Genomic DNA, 25,956 nt, shown 5'->3' on the forward strand with positions numbered 1-25,956 from the left:
ATGACGGCATGACAACAACACTCTACTACAACAACTCTTCCTCTTCTCTAAAGCAGCCCAACATGGCCTCACCGCCTTTGTTGTGTGTTCTCGGGGGCGGGGTTTATGTAAATTTGAGGGATTGTGATGTCACTAACCCAGGAAGAAGCTCATTGTAGTCCTTACCAGCCGTTTATTGTAGTCCTTAAAAAGCGATTTCTGTAAAAGAAAATATCTCCCTTTGCATTGAACTTTGAGCGTCGTAACTTTGCAGATGTTGTTCATGCTCAAACAGCAACATTACACACTAACTAAAGTTAAAAAAGTGAAATCATCATCAAGGATCTTTCTGGTCGCAAAGCGAGGGAGCGAGTCTACTCTGATGTACACTTCAAGCAGCTCTATATCCCACAATTCAACTTGATTGTGACATCACAGCAGATCGTGCTTAACTGAAGTTTATGATATATTGATTATTTTGGGAAAAATGGTCAATGACTGTCAGCTACGGCTACCAAACAAAAACTTTAAAATTAAAGTAAAATATCCTAATTTAAATAAAGTGCAAAACACTGTTGTTTTACAGGTATATACTGAATTATTACTAACAAAACACATTGACTAAAATGTGAATCTCTTGTATTTAACCAGAAAAAAGCACACATGAATAAATGAATGAATGTAACTATATGTTACTGCCTCTGAAATAAAGCAACAGCAATGTTTTCTGGCTCATCCTGGACTGAAGCACAGGATCTACTCTCCAGCACAATGGTGACCCACAAAACACACGATACAGAAACACTTTAAATCCCAACAGAACATGAAACACTAACAGATCTCTCAAGATCTCAGCATCTTCACTTATTACAATCCAGACTTTATTTCATACTAAAGTTCTTATTGACAATTAACAGAGGTTTAGATGTTGATGTTTTATTGAAATTAATGAAGTTTGAAGTCACTATTCTGGTGGTCAGTGTTTGCTTTAGTTGGGCTCTTGACCCTCGACTCTTTAACATTAATATTTTTCTGGCTGCTTTAACTGTGTGTCTGTGATATGTGTTTGTTATAGCAAAAAAGAAAACAAGAACAAAGAGACTCTGATCAGATGATGTTGGTCACTTTTTAAGTGATGCTATTGTCATCATGAAATGCTCTGATTCACTGACGCCGGAGTTAATCTTTGATTAAATTGTTTAATATTAGTTCTTAATTTACCATATGTCAATACTACTGCAGTGCTGTAATACTATAAACAATTGTATTAAATCATTATGCAGACATCAAGAATCAGCATATAAATCTCAACAAAGGTGACAATAATAATAAAAAAATCAGATGAACTCTGAACGTCACAAAACAAGCTACTAAAGTCACAAAAAAGCTTTGTTGAATGTGATTAATGTCATAATACTTAAAATAACAGCTGAGTTGTTAATTTACATATATTGTTTGTAATTTTACAGAGTTTTGAGTTTAACTTAAAATAAAAGAAAATGACAAATGTTTCCGTTATTTTCCATAAAATTAGGATTTTCTTTTTACAGTGTATATTAATTATGTTGAGATTTAATTGCATAATAATTGTAGCTACCTTATGTTCACAGTCAAAGTTTAAACTATTGATATTTTGTTTCATTTGTGTAATTTTATTTTTCTTCAACAGCTCATATACATATATATTTCCTCCAACAACTTATACGAATATAGAATGTTGCATAAAACAAATTCATAAGGGGTTTAAATAATAAATCAGCTCCAGAGTGAATTCAAAGTGATCAAGGGCTTAGTTCCATTTAAACCTTATGCACGGGTTCCTCCAGTAGAGGGCACTCATGCAATGTAAGCAATGACACACGAGAGTCCACGAGACAGAGGGAAGTTAGTGAGTGAAGGGCATAAAAATTTGGAGTGGAACGCAGCCATAGAGAAGATGAAACCTGTATGATCTGTCAGTATCAGACACTGTATCCTCCACTAGGTGGCGCTCTTTCAGTGTGATTAATGTAATATTCAGTCAGTGCTGATGGTGGGAGGGGCCAGTAAAGCTGCTCATTACTGATAAAGAGCTGAATAAAGAGGAAGTAACTAAAGCAGACAGATGTAGAGACAGAGAGATTCACACAGAGAACATTCAGCATAAAGAAGACTGAACTCAACTCACAATGAAGATCCTCCTCATCTTCTTCACTTTCTGCCTGATCTCAGGTCAGAGCTTTTCTCTTTCATCACTGCAGTAATGATGCTGTTTTCTGTTCATGAGGTTTCTGATCACAGTATCAATCTGATTGACAGGTGCAGTGAGATGCTTTAGTGTCACTGGATATTCTGGAGGAAGTCTTCTTGTTGATTCTGGAAGGTCTTCATCCAATAACAGATATCAATATCTGCAAAAACAAAACACCCAGGGAAGATGGAATATAATAATAGAGAATAATAAACACGATCAATGGATTAATAAAGAAAGATTCACTCTGTATGTCAACACAAACAGACACATCATGCTTTTCATCAGAGAACTGAACCTACAGGACTCTGGGAGATACCGGATTGGGCTTTCAGGTTCAGGGGATATTGAAATACATTTGAATGTGAAAGTTGGTGAGTAATTTTGACATATGAAATACAAATGGGGCAGAATATACAATTTAAAGAATAGACTATATGGCACCACCTTTAGATTTACAGTAGGATTTCAATTCTGATGTTAATTTAGGGTGACCATATTATGGGTTTCTAAAATAATAAAAATAACTTATGCTAATTAATACAGCTTGAAATTTAAAAAAAAAAAAAAATTCTAGAAGTTTAAATAGAATTAAGATTAATCTAGATTTATAAATGCTGGGGAAAAAAAACAGCATTGTTCACTGTGAGCTCATTTAATGCACTGACTATGTTAAGAAATGACAGTGTTTTGTGTTACCAGTTAACTTAGCTGACAAACATTCTCCTTTGGTTGATGTTTTGTGCTTTGATGAAGTAATATCATTTGCATCCAAATCGCACCTTCATTTACCAATTACATGTACACAGTTTGCAGGTCAGGTATTCTGCTTCAAACCGGTCCGACCGGGAAAAGGCAAAGGAAATTTTCTGCAATTTGTCCATGATTTACATTTTCACTTTGGGCACTGTAAAGAGATCCACCATCCGTTCCTGCTCAGCGCTTCTTTCAGTGGTCAGTTTACACTGAATACATTTATGCAGGTGAAAAAGAGGCGAGGGCGCATATGAGACTTGTTATTTTCTAAAGTTTGACTTATTTTAACTTGATATCTTTAAAACGTGGCGGTCAAAGACATCAGTGTAAAACATGTTTACAAAGAGAAACTATTTCAAAGCAGTGCAGTGGAACACAAGTTTCTTTGTGAATTCACAATCACCATATTATTACTGATGCTGATTGAGAAACAGTTTGAACAACAGCATGTAGGCATCGTACACGACTATAGAGAGCACGTCAAAATGGAAAAAAGAAAAATCTTGGCCATATGAGGTTATTTAGAAATTGCTTTTTAAGAGAAAGTATGGTCACCCTAGTTATATGTCCAGCACCCTCCTCAAAACTGCTAAACAAAATATCATTATATAAAAATGTTCTATTATTTGTAAATGACAGATTCATGCTGTAACAAGACAAAGAGAGTGGAGGTGAAGAATGGAAGGGCTGCTCTCTTCAAATGTGAATATTCACAGCATCATATTAATGATGAGAAGATAATCTTCAAAGAAGGAAAAGACTCCATTGAGACGATTTACAGCACATGGAGTAAGAACAAGAGGTTCAGTATGTCTGATAAAAGAGATCAACAATTGATGACTGTGATAATTACTGCTGTGAGACCAGATGATGGAGGAGTTTATTTATGTGGAGTTTGGATCAACAGACACTCGTACAGTTACTCCATTATTAATACTGTTCATCTACATATTATTAGTAAGTGGAATAACTAAGTCATATCTGGTTTTAAAGTTTCTACAATCTCTGTTTGTGGAAAATTTGATTAGATGTGATATTTGTGATTGACAGCTAAAGTGGGCGTGTCTAGAGTGAGCGGATACTCAGGAGGTCGTATGATGATCAAGTGTGAACATCCTCAATACAAAACCAAGACAAAATACATCTGTAAAGAATCAGATGGATGTTCAGAGAGGAAGAATCCAGGAGTTCAGGATGAATGGATGGAGAACGGAGATGTTTCTTTATATGACGACACCAGAGCAGGAGTCTTAATGGTGTTTTTTAGAGAGCTGAAAGCTGCAGATGCAGGAACATACAGGTGTGGAGTGAATGTGTCTCACTATACTGAGAGCTTCACTGAACTTCAGCTGAACGTCACAGATGGTGAGGAACATGAAATACTTTCTCTCTCCTGTTTTATCTGATCTGATTTTTATTTAATTGTTTTATTTTATAGATGCAAAATATCCAAAGACAGAGACTAAATCTGCTCGTCTTGATGGAGAAGTCAACATTACCTGTCAGATCCCAGAGCAACATAAAGTTCATTTCTGCAAAGAGGTTGATGATCACATCTGCTCATCTAAAGCGACAGAAATGAGTCCTTCATCTGAGAGAAATGAAGAGAGAGTTTTTACAGTGAGCATCAGTAATGTGAGCGTGAGAGATGCTGGAGTTTACTGGTGTGGAGCAGAAACCAGAGACACACATTTGACTTTCATCTCCCTGACCACCAAAATTCAGCTCAACCTCATCAGTGAGTGAATCCAGATGATTTCATTGTAGTAAATACAGTATATTCAGAATCATGTGTGTTAAATGTCTGTGTTTGTTTGTTTGCAGTGGCTCCAGTAGTGAGACGTGAAGGAGAATCTGCTGAGATCATCTGCCCTTATGATTCAATCTATAAATCAAAGTCAAAGTCTCTCTGTAAGGGGAAGTGCTCCACTAGAGATAGAAATACTCTCAATGAAGAGAAAGAGACCAAGACTGACAGATTGACTCTGAATGATGACGTCACTGCAAGTGTCTTCACTGGGACCATCACTGGACTGACAGCAGAGGATGCTGGGAAATACTGGTGTGCAGTGACATTAGAGAGAGACGTGAATTATCTTTACACTCATCTGATCGTCATCATGAACGAGGGTGAGGAAGGTTTATCATCTGAATATGTGAAACTATGGCTGTGAATTGATGTTCTTATATTTCTAATCATTTCCAGAGCTGAACTTGACTAAGTATGAAGGAGACGACATGTCAATCCAGTGCAAACATCATGATGAACATCAGAAACTCTTCTGCAAAGCACATGAACCCTCCATGTGTGTGAAGGATGGAGTTTCATTGGAGACGATCAGAGATGATCGATTCTCTTTCAGTGATGAAGCTTCTACTGGAGTCTTTACTGTAAACATCACTGATCTGAGAGAAGAGGATTCTGGGATATACTGGTGTGGAGCTCAAATCATCACTAAAGTCAACCTCAATGTAAAACAGGGTAAGAAACCCTTTTTGTAATGAATTATTTTTGTTTTGTAGTACTTTTACTGGCTGTAGAACTTAATAGCTCTCCCAGATAGCATCAATGATCGAAATAATGTTGAATCAGTGTTAATGTGTCAACGTTAACTGCATTGAATCAATATCACTTTTGCACCCTCAATTAATGTTGAATCAATGTTGAAATTTCAACAAAAAATCAATGATGATGGCATTGAATCAGGGTTACAATGTGATGTTGGTTCAACATCATGCTTACACTCTCAGAAAATGAAACACAACTACAACTGACTTAAAGCTACACAGCCTGAAATCAACTGAAGATAAAAGAAGACAATCAATCTCTCAAGATCTCAGCAGACGTTCTTTTTGAGAATTAACAGAGTTTTAGATGTTGATGTTTTATTGAAAATGTAACGTAGGACTGCGTGAAACTTTCCATTTCGTCCTCCACATATAAGTTTAAGAAAGCCTGAACCTCATCGTCGGTCCATCGGTCGTATTTTTAAACTCCACGATTCGAATAGCAAACAACTCTTACTGCACGCACCGCAGACTTTAAAAATGGTGGTTGAAATAAAATGCTGCATGGAGTCAACCAATCAAAATGCTGTGTGAACTCAACCAATCAGCATGTTCAGCACCCTTGTCCCACCCCCGAAAGTTCCAGAACTTTGGAAAAGTACTACCTAGTGAGCAGGTACTTTCTGAGGGGGAAATTTTTACCTTCATTTAGACCCTGGTTCCTGCGGTCGAAACACACGAGTACCACCCCAAAGTCCCTAGTTCCTGGGGAAAGTTCCTGTGGTGGAAACGCGGCTTTACTCCGTCTGTTTTACCTCAGAGGGAGAGAAATTCTCCGGTAATGTACAGAAACAGAATTGATAACGTTGGAGCTCATCTATACAGTGCAGGCTACTATAATAATTTAGACGCTGGACTCATTACCAGGTTTTGGTACCCGTGCCTACCTGTGGCCTAAACTACAGCTGGTTGAAGGCTCGCAACCCCGTCTGCGTGCAGCCCAATTTTTGAGACCGCGAGGACGGTCCGTGTACAACAGCGCATGTGCGAGTGATTTGAGCGCTTGAAAACAGCAGTCCACTAGGAGTATAGGCTACTTTGAAAGGCTCACATGCTCAGCTGTGCGCAAGATGCAGCAGATCATGGAAAATGAAGTACATCCGAGCCTTTATGCCAGTGGAATGGCAATCTGCTTGCCACAAGAGGCAGCGTCACGTGTTCGACAACAACATTTAGCTGCTCGCAGATGCACCTGCCTATTAATCAGCCTAATTTGCAGCACAATTTGCCGATGCCGATTAATTAAAAAATAATTAAAAAAGAGTTCATTCGGTTGACCTCTAAGTGGGACACATGAGACTCAACAGAGACAGATGAAGAACATGTTTTATGTGTAGGTCTGCAGAAGAGAGACTAAAATGTGCAAATTTTCCCCATAAATAGTCAATTGAACGTATTTCCTAATGTGTGAATGTTGATTAACTGTTTTATTTTCAGATTCCTCCATGATCATCATTATTTGTGTGTGTGTGATTCTGCTGCTGATTGGTGGATTCACTCTGACTGTGTGTAAATTAAGACACAAGAGACGAGGTTTGATCATTTATTATCTGTTGAAACAAATTAATAATTAGTTATTGTAGTGTTTCTGAACTGCTTGAATCTTCTGACTGTCAGCAGCAGTAAAATCTCACTGACTCAATGAGTTTCTGTCTCAGATGCTGCTGTTTGTCTCCAGTTTGATCTAGTTTGTCTTTCTCTTACTGATCGATTCATTTTGTTTTGGGTTATTAGGAAGAACCTCGACATCAGACAAGAGAAAGAGGAAGAAAAATATAATGGTGAGTCACAGTGTGTGTATGTTTGTAGAAATATTGTGCTTATGAGATTTTCTCGTTTCATTGTACGTTTTCTCTCTATTTTCTCCATGTTCAGTCATTATGTGCAGACAGCAGACGTGATTCTCTCACAGATCCTGGATCAGCTCCTGATGAATTACCCACAATCCCCTCTGATGAGCTCCTGTATGCGTCTGTCAGTTTCCAGAAGCATGAAGAGTCTCTCAGTGACGCTACAGTCTCCTTCAGTAAGGACCAGATTCACTCTGATTACGCCACGGTCAGTCACCGCATGAGACTCAACTAACTCACTTATAACAGATCACAGATCAGCACACTTTACTAACAGTATTGCTTACGTTTACAGTTCATTGATAAAAATCTCTTTATAATCCATAATTTAGTGTTAAACAGATGTTTTATTGATCAGGGTCGTTCAGTCTGACACTTTATAGTTTCTGCTGCTGATCATGTTTCTTCTTTCACATGTTTAAAATAGCAGGTGTGTCAGAGGTTTACTGGTGTGTGTACAGAGTTTGTCATCTCAGTTTATCTGAGGGTGTGATAAAAACAGGAAATAAAACCACTGAGTGACACTTATAGAATAAACTGTAAAGTTTCCACTCCAAATACAGAGACACGTACAGTTATTAAAGTCTCTTTAACAGCAGCTGTTTAAATGTTTTCTCTTTCTCGTCTCTCTGAATATTGATTCTCTTTGACCTGCTTTTGTTTTGTACATGCAAGAGACTTTTGCTGATGTTGTTTTTAGTTCATTCTTGCTCTGTTGGAACTGAGGTCATTTTTTCTGATGTAAGAGTTTTACTGTATAATAATATATTTTATTCATTTAAAAAATAAACATTTATATTTTCTGCTTATTCCTTGTTTGATGCCCAAAGCTGTTATTTAAAGTTGTAGAATCAGAGAGATTATTTACACTGTTTTTTACATTACTTTATATAAATGCCAGCAGCCATAACTCCCTGTAGCCCAAGACTGGTTGCCCACTGAAGCTAGGCAGGGCTGAACCTGGTCAGTACCTGGATGGGAGACCTCCTGGGAAAACTAGGTTGCTGCTGGAGGTGTTAGTGAGGCCAGCAGGGGGTGCTCATCCTGTGGTCTGTGTGGGTCCTAACGCCCCAGTATAGTGATGGGGACACTATACTGTCAAAAAGCACCGTCCTTCGGATGAGACGTTAAACCGAGGTCCTGACTCTCTGTGGTCGTTAAAAATCCCAGGATGTCCTTCGAAAAGAGTAGGGGTCTAATTTGCCCATTGGCCTCTGTCCATCATGACCTCCTAATCATCCCCATACACTGATTGGCTTCATCAGTATGTCTCCTCTCCACCAATAAGCTGGTGTGTGGTGGGCGTTCTGGCACAATATGGCTGCTGTCGCTTCATCCAGGTGGTGCTGCACATCGGTGGTGGTTGAGGAGATTCCCTCTTCCATGTAAAGCGCTTTGAGTACCCAGAAAAGCACTATATATTTATATATATAAAAGCACTATATAATTTTGTCAAACATTGTCATGGCATTGACTTATACATGAAACTTTCTGTCTCAAAGTTTCTCACGAGCGCTGGAGGTGTTGTTTGTGTTGGCGTGATGAACAGGCTGTTTTTTTCCGTCCAGCTCAAAGCCACAGAAAACTGGTGAAGGTTCAGGGTCTCAGTTCAGTTTAATTAAACAGACTTACTCAGGAAACCCACAGTGAGACACATGAGACTGAACAGAGAGAGACAGAAGATCAACATCCATTGTGAGCAGAAGACAATAAAGACTAAGAGCTGATCGTTCACTAATTCACCTCCAACATTTACTGAGAGTGATGAACTTTTCTTATTAAAAATAAATAATAATAATAAAAAAATCCTTGTGGGAATTGATAATGTCTTTAATAGTTCTTTAAATGTCATGCATTTATATTGTTAGTATATTTATGTCAACACCACTTTAAACAAGTAACATCTTCAAGATTTACTTTGAATTTCATTGTTTTATTAAGATTTTTTCATCACTTTCTTTCTGGTCCAATTCTAAACATCAGCATATCTTTGTATGGCAGTAACAGTGAGAGTCGTATAATAGTGCATTTTTGAATTAATTTTGAATTCAGCCCAACCAAAAAGTTTTTTAACCTAGTTTTTTTTTTTTTTTTTTAACTAGGATGAAGAGACTTGCTTGTAAGTGTCTCAGGTCTTTGTGTTCACAGTGTTGTTTGATACTGTGGTCAATGTGATAAAGATAAACAGCGTGAGATGCTCTTCAGCTCGTGGTTTTCTTTTGCTCTATTTATCTTTTGTTGGTCAAATCAAAAAACCCTTCAGCCTCCTGCAGGTGTGATAAAAAAGGAAATGTTTATCTTAGTAATGATGGACACAGACTTTCCACTCCATAAAAAGATGCTGTGAATTTATTTAATATCTGAAAATAATATTATTATTTATAATATATCCCAGCTATTCAGAATCCTATTAATCTATTCTGCTCCAAATGGTTTTAGTCAGATCAACTAAACATATTTGCTAGAGGGAGCTGAAATCTCAAAACTGTATTTGTTAATAATCCAAACCAACTGCAGTCATAAATAAGTGTTCATTATAAAAGATCTGCTTGTTTTTCAAATGTTAAAAGTACAACTGTTCAGATCTCTTTAATTTCTGTAGCACTGATACATTTTACATGGTTAGATTTTGGCATTCAGCTTTATTCTGTGATGATAAGACAAACAACTCGGAAGAAAAGAGAATGTGAATCAACACTGAGCCGTATTACATGTGTCTGAACCTTCTCTTCTTATGTAGATTATAAATATTCAGTCATGACACGACAACATACACCCGAGAGCCAATGAGATTTAAGCGCAGTTTCTACTCCTCCCTTTTCTCCTTATATGGCGCTGAGCGCTGCGCTTCCGTTTGAATGAAAACAAAGTTCGCGGGTGAATCAAAATTTGAACTGACAGATCAGAGAAGAAGATTTTCTGTGAGTAATCAATTACATTTAGATCTGTTCCTCACACAAAGCTGATTTATGTATTCAGAACACTTGAAAAACACCACGAAGCGTATGAATGACTTTTATGGTACTTTATTTGATCTTGACAGCAGTGCTTTAACTAACGGTCGCGCTGAGGCTCGTGAATCTCACAATATCTTTACAGATTCAAACAACACTGTTACTGACTGTGATAAATTATGAAATGCCTCATCATACAGTGTATACATTAGTTTATTAAACATTTTACTCTAAAACTTGTAAAATATAAAAAGGACTCGAACATTAGGTCTATATCAAACTATATGTACATTTTGTGAAAGAAATGTGAATACTGCATGCGAAACTTGCCCCCACAATGCAATGGGATGATTGCCAGGTCTTTAAAAATTTGGTAAAATAGTAATTAATAACTAATAGTAACTAATTTATTCCATAAATAGATTTATTATGCAAACTGCAACCTTTCAGAAACAGGATTAAAACTACCATTTTGTGAAATTCCTTATTTTATTTTAAATAGAGACAACAAAAACATTGAACTAATACATGGTCTGAAAAGATTTCTTGAGAGCATCAACTTGTCTGAGACTGAAAACACAAACACAAATGTCTTATTCACACCTCTGGCTCCATCTAGTGGTAAATATGTGTTAATGCCTGTTAAATTTCTTGGTTTTTATAAACAGTCTTTGTGTAGGTTATGGTGTGGTAGTTGATAGAGTAGATGCTTGTTTCTTATTCTTCTGTTCTGAATAATTGTAACTGATTGACATTATGACACTGATTTACACACCTGTGAATTTGAAATGAAAAAGTCAATCTGGAGGAATTAAAAACCAGCATAATATTTGATAATTACATGGACTCATTGTTCATGTAGATGTTTTTAAAATCAAAGTTAAAGAAGAAGGAAGCAGATGAAGTCAAGTCTCAGCATTTCACTCTTTGTTCAGTTTGTGTTGTTAAACTGTCATCAGTGATGCTGAAGTTTGATTGACAGCTGCTGTCCGTGGTGCTGAATCCACAACTGCCTGTTAAAGAGACAGAAGCAGCAATCAGACTCAGACTTCAGCTGATGAGCCTCTGATGATCTGAGGAGTGAAAGACCAGAAACACTGCAGACACAATGAGATGTTCAGATCTGAATACATTTGCCTTCTAAGGCTACGTTCACACTGTCAGTCCAAATCCGATTATTTGTGTATCCAATTGGAATCTGATCTAAAATTATTGACGTCCACATTGTGTATCAACTGTTCAGATGTGATTTGTGTGTCCATCCCACTCTTTCGTTAACAGGAATATCTGCATTGGTTTCTATGACAGTGATGTTGTGTTGGTAAGTATACACCAAAAACAACAACAACCGCAACATGGAGAGGTTTGCGATACAGATGTTGTCTTATTTACAACATGACATTTCTGCAGCCGCTGCAATACAACCTTGTTTCTGCAGCGACTTTCAGCATGTTTTCTATAACAACATCTGACGTTTATGTTTTACGTGGCGTGAGAAAGTCACGTAAACTATACATGAAAACTGATCAGATCAGACTGAAAGGGATTTACAGAAATACGATTTCATGTTCTTCGCATTTCATGTTCTTTTTTGCCGTTCACACGTGCTAAATCTGATTGGATGTCTTTCATATATGCTCAAAAATAGGATTTGGACTGACAGTCTGAGCGTAGCCTTAGAGCACAAGTTACAACACTGATGGAAGTTCATATGGCCACAGGATCAGCTTCATATTTGGATCAATGTAAACGTATGATATTATTTTTATAGGCATGAAGTATTTAATCTGCAAGTCAAATCATGCATGTTTCCTCCTAATAAAAAACTGTTAATGATTCTTAAAGCTGATAAAGATGTCAAAAACTTAAATGTCAAAACATTTTTTTTTTTTTAATTTCCTTGAGCCACAGGAAGATGATGCTGTTTAATAAAGACATGAAGTTGCTCAGTATGTTTCTGTGAGAGTGGATCAGCCTTTGTAACTCAACATTTCCTGATTTGTGAATTATGTCAGAGTTAACCTTTCATTTTTAATTATTTTAATATTAAAGCTGCCTTGTAAGTTTGCTGAGGCCCCCTATTGACACATTACATGTGAATTATACTGTCGCCCTCTAGTGGAAGATTTAAATAATGCTGATCAATTATCTTCAGTGTCATTAGTCCTTATATAGAGAAGATGAAACCTGTATGATCTCTCAGTATCAGACACTTAACCTCCACTAGGTGGCGCTCTTTCAGTGTGATTAATGTAATATTCAGTCAGTGCTGATGGTGGGAGGGGCCAGTAAAGCTGCTCATTACTGATAAAGAGCTGAATAAAGAGGAAGTAACTAAAGCAGACAGATGTAGAGACAGAGAGATTCACACAGAGAACATTCAGCATAAAGAAGACTGAACTCAACTCACAATGAAGATCCTCCTCATCTTCTTCACTTTCTACCTGATCTCAGGTCAGAGCTTTTCTCTTTCATCACTGCAGTAATGATGCTGTTTTCTGTTCATGAGGTTTCTGATCACAGTATCAATCTGATTGACAGGTGCAGTGAGATGCTTTAGAGTCACTGGATATTCTGGAGGAAGTCTTCTTGTTGATTCTGGGGAGGTTTGGTTCAGTTACTCCGCTAAATATATGGCCAAATTACCTGAGTGGAGAACAATAATAAATTTTAAGAAACATGATAACTGGATTAATGACGGACGATTCACACTGTTTCGTAACAGTGATGGAAACCTCATGATCTACATTAGAGATTTAAATCAACAAGATGCTGGAAGATACTGGATTAGGGTTATTGGCCAGCGGTACATTGATATGACTTTGAATGTGGAGGAAGGTCAGTCATTTTAAGACAAAAGTCTTTGTGTGGTAAAACTACTGATCATTTCAAAGCTTTTATATGTGAAATATATTTCTTTATTATGTTATTTACAGATTCATGTTGTAAAGTGTCAAAGAGATTGATGGTGAATATTGGAGAAACTGCCACATTCAGCTGTGAATATTCACAGAATCATATTAATGATTCCAAGATCATATTCAAAGAAGGAAAAAACTCTATTGATACGATCTACAGCTCATGGAATAAGACAGAAATAGTCAGTGTTTCTGATCACAAACATAAAAATCTCATCAGCGTCAGAATTACTGCTGTGACACCAGATGATGGAGGAGTTTATTTATGTGGAGTTTGGATCAGCGAACAATCGTACAGTTACTACATTATTAATACTGTTCATTTGCACATCATGGGTGAGTAGGGGAAAAATGATCAATAAAATCTATTTGTCATTGTTATCCTTGTTTCATATTTTTATGTTCTCGCAGTTTACAAATGAAAACTCTGAATGTTGACAGATTCGTGTTGTGGAGCATCAAAGACAGTGAACGTAAATAGCACAGAAGCTGCTTTCAGCTGTGATTCATGGGGTCAAAAGTATGATGGAAAAACCATATTCAAAACAGGAAATGACATCACTGATGAGATGATCTCCACTAATAAAACACAGGATCAGAAAGAAAGATTCAGCATTTCTGATGACAGACATAAAAACATCTTCAGTGTGAGAATTACTGCTGTGAGACCAGATGATGGAGGAGTTTATTTATGTGGAGTTTGGATCTACAGACACTCGTACACTTACTCCATTATTAATACTGTTCATCTACATATTATTAGTAAGTGGAATAACTCAGTCATATCTGGTTTTAAAGTTTCTACAGTCTCTGTTTGTGGAAAATTTGATTAGGTGTGATATTTGTGATTGACAGCTAAAGTGGGCGTGTCTAGAGTGAGCGGATACTCAGGAGGTCGTATGATGATCAAGTGTGAACATCCTCAATACAAAACCAAGACAAAATACATCTGTAAAGAATCAGATGGATGTTCAGAGAGGAAGAATCCAGGAGTTCAGGATGAATGGATGGAGAATGGAGATGTTTCTTTATATGACGACACCAGAGCAGGAGTCTTGATGGTGTTTTTTAGAGAGCTGAAAGCTGCAGATGCAGGAACATACAGGTGTGGAGTGAATGTGTCTCACTATACTGAGAGCTTCACTGAACTTCAGCTGAACGTCACAGATGGTGAGAAACACAAAATACTTTATATTGAATGTTTGAATTATCTGATTTGATTTTTATGTAATGTCTCTTGGTTTACAGATGCTTCATTTGTGATTGAATCTGCTCATCTTGGTGAAGAAGTCAACATCATCTGTCAGAACCCAGAGGAACATAAAGTTCATTTCTGCAAAGAGGTTGACAATCACATCTGCCAGACAATGAGTATATCTAAAGTAACACAAATGAGTCCTTCATCTGAGAGAAATGAAGAGAGAGTTTTTACAGTGAGCATCAGTAATGTGAGCGTAATAGATGCTGGAGTTTACTGGTGTGGAGCAGAAACCAGAGACACACATTTGACCTTCATCTCCCTGACCACCAAAATTCAGCTCAACCTCATCAGTGAGTGAATTCAGATGATTTCATTGTAGTAAATACAGTATATTCAGAATCATGTGTGTTAAATGTCTGTGTTTGTTGGTTTGCAGTGGCTCCAGTAGTGAGACGTGAAGGAGAATCTGCTGAGATCATCTGCCCTTATGATTCAATCTATAAATCAAAGTCAAAGTCTCTCTGTAAGGGGAAGTGCTCCACTAGAGATAGAAATACTCTCAATGAAGAGAAAGAGACCAAGACTGACAGATTGACTCTGAATGATGACGTCACTGCAAGTGTCTTCACTGGGACCATCACTGGACTGACAGCAGAGGATGCTGGGAAATACTGGTGTGCAGTGACATTAGAGACAGACGTGAATTATCTTTACACTCATCTGATCGTCATCATGAACGAGGGTGAGGAAGGTTTATCATCTGAATATGTGAAACTATGGCTGTGAATTGATGTTCTTATATTTCTAATCATTTCCAGAGCTGAACTTGACTAAGTATGAAGGAGACGACATGTCAATCCAGTGCAAACATCATGATGAACATCAGAAACTCTTCTGCAAAGCACATGAACCCTCCATGTGTGTGAAGGATGGAGTTTCATTGGAGACGATCAGAGATGATCGATTCTCTTTCAGTGATGAAGCTTCTACTGGAGTCTTTACTGTAAACATCACTGATCTGAGAGAAGAGGATTCTGGGATATACTGGTGTGGAGCTCAAATCACCACTAAAGTCAACCTCACTGTTAAAAAGAGTAAGATAGTTTATTGTTTCTGCATTGTCTTTGGGACAGATTTAAATATTCAGATATCGACACTTGAACAATCACTCATGTTTGGATCTACCAATGTGGCAATGGGGCTCACTAAGAAAACACACTAAGGAAAAGCATTGCCACCAAAGCATTCAGTATTCCAATATATAAAATATGAATTTAAGCATCGAACATGATTTTTTTTTCAGCAGTGGTAAATGTGATGAGATAAAAACACTGTACCATGAAATAGTGGTAAAAAAAACTATTGTATATCTATTTATTTAGTTGTCCTCGTGGAACATGCACACCAAATGTTTTCTAAAGAGTATCACAACTGGAGGCTTCCTGAGGCACTGTAAACACTGCTGTAAAATCTTGTTCATTCTTTGCCTAGCACCGCACTGTGGCCGTCCACTGCCTGTGTGTGTGCTTCAAAGGCGTTTAAAGTTGACACAAATGCCAGTTTACTATTTTCTGAATGTTTTCATGCTATCAAACTTCAATCTAGTTTTACTTTTTATGTCAAACATGTCTTAGAAAGATTTAAAGATTGTTTTAGGAGGATGTGGAAACACATTGAGGATGTTTAAAGAAAACATCTCGGTTACTGTTGTAACCTCCATTCCCTGATGGAGAGAACGAGACATGGTGTCGAATGCTGACACTAGGAGTCAGCACCTCGGTCAGGGCATACCACAACAGACTGTAGGAAGATTCTTGGGAAGTGAACAGGTCTACCTGTGCTCTGCTGAATCGACTCAAGATCAGTCTCCACTCTCCTCGGAGTGACACTTGTCATGACAGTGCGTCTACTAGTTGCTGTGTTGTCCATCTGCACCAACACATGCTTGCCCTGAATCAATGGCTCCATAGGTCCAGCAGTGCTGCCAGCAACTCAAGGCAGTTGATTTGCCAGCACAGTCAAGGTCCCATGCAGGAGCCCCCCAGCCTGGCTTGGAGGCAACATCAGGCGTGGACACTTGTTCTAAGGCAACCCCTGCCTGTAGAAATGCAAGGTCTGTCCAAGCACTGAACGTACGGCGTCAGATCTGCGTGATGGCCTTGCCCATCTTGGGACTTCAATCCAAGCTGTGTTACTGGATGCCATATGTCCCAGGAGCCTCTGAAATTGTTTCAGTTGAGCCGCTGTTTTCCCCTGAACGTCTTCAAGCACTTCAGCACAGACTGGGCTTGTTCACTTGTGAGACACGTTGTGATATTTATTGAGTGAGCTATAATCAGCCAGTAATCAAGATAATTGAGAATTCGGATGCCCACTTCCCTTAATGGCGCAAGGGCACCCTTTACGACTTTCATGAAGATGCATGGTGACAGGGACAGCACAAAAAAGAGGACTTTGTACTGATATGCCTGACCCTCAAAAGCAAACTGAAGAAATGGTCTGTGTCGAGGTAAAATCAAGACATGGAAGTACTCATCCTAAAGGTATATCGCAGTAAACCAGTCATATTAGTGAATACATGTCAGAACGTGCCTCTGCGTCAACATCTTGAGAGGAAAGCATGTGCAGGGCCCGATTTGGAAAATGCAGGTCTAGGATTGGTCTCAACCCACTGCTTTAGTATGATGAAGTAAGGGCTGTAAAAATCCTTCTTCATCTCGGCTGGAGGGGCAGGTGGATTTGCATGCTTCGCAAGAGGACTGCAATTTCCAGGGGTGCAAACTTGTCACCTTTTGGCAGATTTTGTTTTGTTTACCATCCAATAAAATGCACCAGACAAACTGTTATTTTTGGGTTTACCAGCTTATAGATTCCTTGTATTCTGTGTACACAGTATATTTAACTTTTTTCTGCTCAAAATTTCAAAAACAAAACAGTTTTGTTGAGTACCTACCGTAACTAGTATTTTCTCAAACAGCATCTGGTATAAATGTGATCTTAATTATTTTTCTATATATATTATTTGATTAATCAACTTTATATCGTTTCAATGGGTTTTTGATTCATATCAAGTTTATCACCTACCTTAATTCAATAACCACACATTAAAATCACAAGATATTTCGAATATACCCACTTTATACAGAGCTGAAGGTTCAGAGTCTCAGTTTAGCTTGGCTGTGAAGAATTAAAGGTCTTTATTCAGGAAACTCACAATAAGACTCAACAGAGGCAGAAACAGAGATGAAGTAGAACATGTTTGTTGATCTGCAGAATAGAAACTAAAGTACATTTACAATTCATTCAGCCACAAGAAATAGACAAGCATCAATTAAGTTTTAGTGCACTATATTCATAGTCTGAAGCCATTTCATAGCTTAATGTGAGGGACAGATGAATATTTATATTGTTAAATTAATCATCAGATAAATTTCATAATCCTGACAGCCCTACTGAACACGCATCTTTTTCATCAACACTTGACCCATTAAAGGGTTAGTTCACCCAGAAATGAAAATAATGTCATTACACCCGAAACACCTTTGTTCATCTTCGTAACACAAATTGAGATATTTTTTGATAAAATCCGATGGCTCATTGAGGCCTGTATTCACAGCAATGATACTTCCTCTCTCAAGATCCATAAAGGTACTAAACACATATTTAAAACAGTTCATGTGAGTTCAGTGGTTCTGCCTTAATATTATAAAGCAACGAGAATATTTTTACAATTTTACAAATAGTTTTTTTTTTTTTACAATATCTAGTGATGGCCAATTTCAAAACACTGCTTCATGAAGCTTCAGAGCTTTACGAATCGAATCAGTGGTTCGGAGCGCCAAAGTCACGTGATTTCAGCAGTTTGGCGGTTTGATACGCGATCCGAATCACTGATTCGACACAAAAGATTTGTAACGCTCTGAAGCAGTGTTTTGAAATCGGCCATCACTAGATATTGTTAAAAAGTTGTTATTTTGTTTTTCTTCATTTTTGTTCCGAAGATGAATGAAGGTCTTAGGGGTGTAGAACGACATGAGGGTGAGTAATAAAAGACAGAATTTTGTCATTTATTACTCATTTATTACTCATATTACTAACCCTAACCCTAACATTTTTGGGTGAACTAACCCTTTAATAGACTAACTGGGACTAACAGCACTTGCATATTGTTGCTCTATTTCTGGTTGGATTGCTTTTGTTATTCTCTTCATTTGTAAGTTGCTTTGGATAGAAGTAAATTAAATGTAAATGTATGTATATCTCTTGGTTTCTCTTTAATGAGCACTGTGTTTATGGGTTTTTTTTTTTCTTTCAGATTTCTCCATGATCATCATTATTTGTGTGTGTGTGATTCTGCTGCTGATTGGTGGATTCACTCTGACTGTGTGTAAATTAAGCCACAAGAGACGAGGTTTGATCATTTACTATCTGTTGAAACAAACACACACAGTTTCAGCCAATCTTATGTTAATCTTAAGTACCTATAGAGTAGTGCATCCTTTATACCTCCGAAGAGTCTTTATTTTTATCAGATTTATAAAAGACAGATACAGCTGTACCAATTCTTTTCGAAAACATTCAAGCTCCTGGAGGCGTGTTGTGGGCGGAGCTAAAGAGTCACGAGCACGCAATACATCATCGCATAACTTTTGATTCACTATACGTTCGTTTTGTCTACATTATATGCACTTATAGTGCCGATTTCCAACAAAACACAGGCATCTGATGTAGTTTTACTTACCACCTGTGTTTCCGACTCATGACCGGGATCTTTGATCCCTGGGACCGCTCCATCTTTCAGTTTCAAACGATATAAAAAATTCCAGCGTCGAACTGGGCCTTGTTTATAAAACATTCATCACCGAAATGCCAGGAACAAACAAACACACTTGCACAACTCTGTTGCTGACCGGAAAAACAAACTGCATCCACTGTTCCCTTAACACTGGGTTCTTTGGGAAGTTTATCTTTCCCTCAGTACCAAACACTTCTTTGGTGACATTGTTGATTTTGTGGTCTAAAAACAAATCTTTCTAGCGCAAGTCCTGTGTGTGCAGCACAGATGACGACTTCCGTAACCTGAACGAAGCACATTGATGGGCGTGCTCTTGCTCTCGCTCTGGTTGATGTGTGCACACACTCTTCTGGGAGAAGTGCCCATACAAGGAATTCCGCCCTTTATGACATCATACAGGGCCATACTCAAAAAAAACTTTCTTAAACTTATACGAACCTTTCAATCTTTAGCATGAGAATCCAACTCTTTAACAGTGTAAATAAATCAGAATGCATGAAATGGCTTTAGACATCCCCTTTAATAACAAGTTATATATATAGCAGCAGTGAAATCAAACTGACTCAATGAGTTTCTGTCTCATGCTGCTTTTTGTCTCTAGTCTAGTTTGTCTTTCTCTTACTGATCGATTTATTTTGTTTTGGGTAATTAGGAAGAACCTCCACATCAGACAAGAGAAAGAGGGAGGAAAATACAATGGTGAGTCAGAGTGTGTGTATGTTTACATTATATATTGTGCTGATTAGATGTTTTCTCATTTTAATGTATTTCTCCTCTCTATTTTCTCCATGTTCAGTCATTATGTGCAGACAGCAGACGTGATTCTCTCACAGATCCTGGATCAGCTCCTGAAGAACTACCCACAATCCCCTCTGATGGGCTCCTGTATGCGTCTGTCAGTTTCCAGAAGCATGAAGAGTCTCTCAGTGACGCTACAGTCTCCTTCAGTAAGGACCAGATTCACTCTGATTACGCCACGGTCATGAGACTCAATTCACCAAAATCTCTTTATAATCCATAATTTTGTGTTTGTCTTTATTAGAATCATTCAATACAGTCTGTTGAATCACGAGACACTTTAAAGCAGCCGCGGCTCGACTGGGGCAGAGCCCCACCAAAATATTCATCCAAACATAGACCTCTATATACACTGAATTAATAACAAATTATAAAAAAATGAAGCGCATGGATTCGGCATGCGCTTCATTATTTCCACGTGACGTGTGGAATAGCGTATTAAATTAATGAGATTATAAACCCTTTAGCTTAAACGTGCTCATGTGAATGGCTTTTATATACAGTAGTTCTGTTGTGTTTGTTTCATGTTTGTTTCACTGTTTTCTTCACTGGAATTCCTACATAACTTGTAACATTCTAAAACAACATTCTGACGCAATAAATACTACATTTAGGCAATTCTATGACATTCTATGCATTTGTTGTGTGTACTAAATAATGTCAATCATCGATAGATAGACATTAGAATTCTGCCAAAAGTGTTTCGGATGTGTTCAGCGATTAGGATATAAGGCTTACAAAATGTTTATCATAAACCAACGCTAAGACCCAGAATCTGCCCTACCTAATTTATGGCCAGGAGCCGCTACTGCTTTAAAGTTATAAAATAGAAGTTGTGTCAGACATTTATTGGTGCGTGCAAAGAGTTTAGGTTATCTGAAGATGTGATTAAAACAGGAAATACAAACCTTAAGTGAAACAAAATGCACTATAAAGTTTCCACTCCAGATGCAGAAACACGTATATTTAAAATGCAGCTTTTGATACATAAAGCCTCTTTAATAGCAGCTCTTAAACAGACACATAATACCTTTATGATGAGACACATGATGCTTATCTGTTCATAGCTGTTAAAATGTCAGTTTTCTCTTTCTCATCTCTCTGAATTTTGATTATTCCTGCTTCAGATTTGTACAAGAGTTTCTGGTTACAGAGAGATTATGAGAAAGTTTATTTTTCTGATGTAACAACTGCTTATGCCTTTACTGTAGAATCAAGTATTTTTGAAAGTATTTCCTATTATTTTTTGTGTATTGTCCAGAGCAGTTATTTAAAATCTTGCAGTCAGGGAGATTATTATTTTTTATATTATATTTGAAATGTCAAACTTTGTCATGACATGGAATTTACTAAATCAGCATTACATAGAGAACAACTGAATGTATTTTTCGTACTGATGAAATCAACGTTACCAGATCCGAGAGAAACATCCAGAAACACAGTTTAAGATCTTAATGAACAGCATGAAAGACAATAAGTATTATTTATACTTTCTGCAAAAGAGATCTGAGTCTGAAATCTGAATGATATCATTTTTGTCTCAAAGTTTCTCACAAATGCTGCTGGAGATGTTTTTCTGTTTGCGTGACAAATGGGCTGTTTTTCAGTCCAGCTCAAAGCCACAGATAACAATGAACAACTGAATATGAAATGTCAGTTTCTGATGTTGTGTTATGATATTATGGGTGAGATCATCATCAGACTGCAAACAGATGAGATGTGGGGAAGTGGTACAGAGTCTGTAAAGTGGTGTTTGAACTGTTACTAAAATCTTTCAAATAAAAAAAAACAGAAGTGTGATTAAGTTTAAAAAAATTCAAGGGTGTGTAATTTCAGAATAAAAATGCTGAAATGTGGTGTTTCTTTACTAAGATAAAGAGACTTGCTTGTAAGTGTCGCATGTCTTTGTGTTTGCAGAGTTGTTTGATACTGTGGTCAGTGTGATAAAGATCAACATGAGATGCTCTTCAGCTTGTGGTTTTCTTTTGCTCTATGTATCTTCTTTGAATCAAACCAAGAAGCCCTTTAGCCGCCTACAGGTGTGTTAAAAAAAGAAAATGTTTATCTTAGTAACTATGTATACAGACTTTCCACTACATAAGATATTCTGTGAATTTGTGTAATATATTGAAAATAAAAATATTTCATGAACTTAATTCGGTACTGACATACGGACGGATGTCAGACTGGCTGCAGATTCTGTGCATGTGTTTGTCGCCTGTCAGCACTGTCTATTTCTAGGCTTCTTGCCCTTGAAAGGTCAAATGCACACATAATTATGCCTAAATGTCCATATTGGCAGTTATGTCTTAACATGTTTTGGACATGTGTCAGTATCATCCGTGCATTAGGCCTACAGTAGGTCTTAAAGTGAAAGCAGCCTAATACCAGCTTCTGTGTCGTTAATGTTAATCAAACTACAACAACTGGGGGAAACAGTTCTTAAACTTAAAGCACTGTTTGTGTCTGTATCTTAATGTTGTATTTATTTGTCCTATTGCCATTTGTATATACGTTCTTATTTTATTACTGACTGTTTATTTGATTACTTAATTACTTTGAAATGTTATACTTATATTAGGCAATTGCTTATCGCTGTGGTTTTCTTATAAAATTTTGGTCATATTTCCCACGCTAAGTGATCATGTTTTTAAAGCTAGATAGCACACCACTGGACTAGCCTTTGTTTGTGTGTTTTTGTAAGATACCAAAATAAACAAGATTTATGCATTTTGTTTGTTCTATTGTCATGTGTGACTATTACAAGAGCACACCACTGAACTGGAAATATGTATAGATAGTAATAATAATAATTAATAAATAAAGCTGCAATCAGCAACTTAGGGGTCAAGCACCACAGAGGCAGAATCAGGAGCTAAAAATCAAGGTAGTGAGTAAAGACATTTGAAGATGGTTTTAAGCAAAATGGATTAAATCCTATAAATAAAATCACTTGAAATGTGACATAAATGCTTATTACTTTTGATCAGTAGGTGGCACTGACACCAAATTGATCTAGTGTGGTCAGTGTCGGTGACATTTTTTTTTTTGAGATTTTTTTGCGTGATTGAGATTTTTTGTCATATTGTTCGGAAGTTATAAGCAAAGAAAAAAAATCAATTCTAATATTTTGTGACCAAAAGGTGACACTGTGCTGAAACTGAACAGGTACCCTCAGGTCGTGGTTGTCACAACAGATACCAAGCTTCGTCAGAATACTCTAAAGCATTTTGGTGTGTTATTCATCAAATTTTTTCTCATGTCAGCAAATTCTGTGGATTATCTGATTCAGTTTTTGTGAAAATCAGAGCAATAGTCTAGGAGGTGTTTGGAAAACTCATCCACACAGAGACAAAACTTGCAGGATTCATATTTAAACAGTCTTTTTGGGGTTTAATATTCACAGACACTATATCCCAATTAGAATAAAGAATTTAAGAATAAAAAAAAAAACCTTACCATTCATAATCATCAGCTTGATCAATTTGACCCTCAGAATGAAAGGGCGTGGCCGTGGGCGTGGCCGCATTAGTGGATAATGAGATGACTCACGAAGGACTGACGTCTCTTTTCAAACAGATTACATAAACAGAGAATATTTGTTTTTAAATGATTTAAAACCTGGCATTTCAACATTTCTTTAGACATATGTCTCATGTTTGTGTGATACATATTCATTAAGTTACAGTTAATTTTCTAAAGACTATCAGAATGCACTTCATTGAGAAAGAGACTGCAGCTCGCGCATAATGTTAGTTTTCTTTATTTTGCAAAAAGCACAACATTTTGTTTTTACTGTGAGTGTACACAAATAAAAAAAGACATTCCACAGTTTTTAATAACGTATAACTCTTATTCGCCATTGGTCTGCTGCAGAGGCTTGATTCAACAGCAAGTACAGAGGATGTCGTTGTAGTCTCAGGGGTCAGCAAGGAGATGAATAGGCAGTCAACCCCGCCCGTTTTGGTGGCCTGAAAAGCCATTTGCCTGTGCAGGTGCACAGACGTGAACAAATCAGACTTCAGTATTTCGGAGAAAACAGAGTTTCTCCATAAGTGTCATGAAAACTCTGACGCAATGCGAGTAAACCATATCGAAAGGGAACAAAGTTTGCGGTGAATCGAAATTTAAACTGACAGATCAGAGAGAAAGATTTTCTGTGAGTAATCAATTAAATTTAGACCTGTGTCTCACACAAAGCTGATTTATGTATTCAGAAAACTTGAAAGACACGTCACAAAGCAAATGAATGACTTTTATGGTACTTTATTTGATTTTGGCAGCAGTGATTTAACTAATGGTTGTGCCGAGGCTCGTGAAACTTTTGCAGTATCTTAACAAAATCTATCAACAGTGTTAAATGACTATGATAAATTATTGAATGCCTCCTTATACATCATATAAATAAGGCAAGGCAAGGCAATTTTATTTTTAGAGCACATTTCATACACAATGGTAATTCAAAGTGCTTTACATAAAGAAGAACCAAATACATAATAATAAAAATGGAACGCATAAGAAATAAAAATAACAGTAAAAACAGGGAATACCACTATCTGGATGGAAGAGTTAGGAAATTTCAGGGAGTTTTTTGTTGTTCGTCAGAGCGGATCTAAACGGATCTATCCATCATAAGAACATTAAACATTTTACTCTATAACTTGCTGAAAACCAGACGCCAACAAGTGAAGTCAAGTCATCTTCATTTATATAGCGCTTTTTACAATACAGATTGTTTCAAAGCAGCTTCACAGTGATAATAGGAAAATTATGGACAGAGATTATTTTGGCTTTACAGCAGCTCTAGGGAAAAGTTATTTTCGAGTTAGTAGGTTTTTGTAGGTTTTTGATTGAATCACTTCCGTTGTAAAAATTGTTAATTACTAACTTAGGGGCTGCTTAAAAAGACAACTTTTTAACTGAAAACAGAAGACTTTTAATGCATTCTTGCATTAATTATTAATTTTATTAATTAATTGTCTGGCCTTTCTTTCTTTCTTTCTTTCTTTCTTTATTTATAAAGCTCTTTCACACAACTACTAGTTGATCCAAAGTGCTGTACAATACAGGTAGAATAAAATGAATAAGAGACAACAAAACATTGAAACACAACATAACAATACGATTTACATAGCTAGATAAAAGCCTGACGTAAGATGATTTTTAAGCCGGCATTTAAATACAGGCAGAGAAGGTGCAGCTCTAATAGAGGCTGGTAACTTGTGCCATTGACTAGGACCAGCAACAGCGAAGGCTCGATCACCTCTGCAATGGAACCTAGATCTAGGAACAGTGAGGAGACCAAGATTACTGGATCTTAGGGACCTATTTGGTTTATAAAGAAAGATTGCCTCGGAGAGATATGGTGGGGCTTGATTGTGCAAGGATTTGTAAACAAAAGTTAAGATTTTAAAACTAATTCTAAATTTAACTGGTAACCAGTTTAGTGAAATAAGAAGGCGAGATGTGGTCGAACATTCGTCTTCCTGAAATCAGTCTTGCAGCAGCATTTTGGACCATCTGTAAACACACTATAGAAGACTGACTTATACCATAGTAAAGTGAATTACAGCAATCTAGACAAGATAGAACAAACAAGTGAATAATCTGTTCAAACTGTTTAACAGAGAGTAATGATTTGATTTTTGATAAACGCCGTAAGTGGAAAAAACATGATTTGACCACTGCACTAATTTGTTTCTCAAAACCCAGGTTGCAATCAAAAAGAACACCAAGATTTTTGGCACAAGGTGTAAGGTAGGAGGAGAGATGACCAAAATGAGGGACACAGTCTCGATATGACTTTGAGCCGAACAGAATGATTTCGGTTTTGTTCTCGTTTAACACTAAGAGATTCTGCTTTAACCATATTTGTAATTCGTTTATACAATTCAACAGAGGTCCTAA

At 37.1% G+C, this 25,956-nt stretch overlaps 1 protein-coding gene and 1 long non-coding RNA gene across 9 annotated transcripts in view; one reads left to right on the forward strand and one right to left on the reverse strand.

Annotated features, from left to right (window-relative positions):
- The window catches only part of LOC127508732 (uncharacterized), a 488,047-nt gene that overhangs the window by 106,125 nt on the left and 355,966 nt on the right, over positions 1–25,956 (reverse strand). The window lies entirely within an intron of this gene.
- LOC127500999 (uncharacterized) overlaps positions 1–25,956 on the forward strand; it is a 385,015-nt gene that overhangs the window by 24,942 nt on the left and 334,117 nt on the right. Inside the window, exons 2-3 of the mRNA XM_051872723.1 lie at positions 14,111–14,425; positions 14,504–14,806. Coding sequence (XP_051728683.1) covers positions 14,155–14,425; positions 14,504–14,806 — 574 coding nt within the window. The 5' untranslated portion in view covers positions 14,111–14,154. The remainder of the gene's footprint in view (positions 1–14,110; positions 14,426–14,503; positions 14,807–25,956) is intronic.

Source organism: Ctenopharyngodon idella, chromosome 1 (genome assembly GCF_019924925.1).
Source record: "Ctenopharyngodon idella isolate HZGC_01 chromosome 1, HZGC01, whole genome shotgun sequence".
Classification (NCBI taxonomy): Eukaryota; Metazoa; Chordata; class Actinopteri; order Cypriniformes; family Xenocyprididae; genus Ctenopharyngodon; species Ctenopharyngodon idella.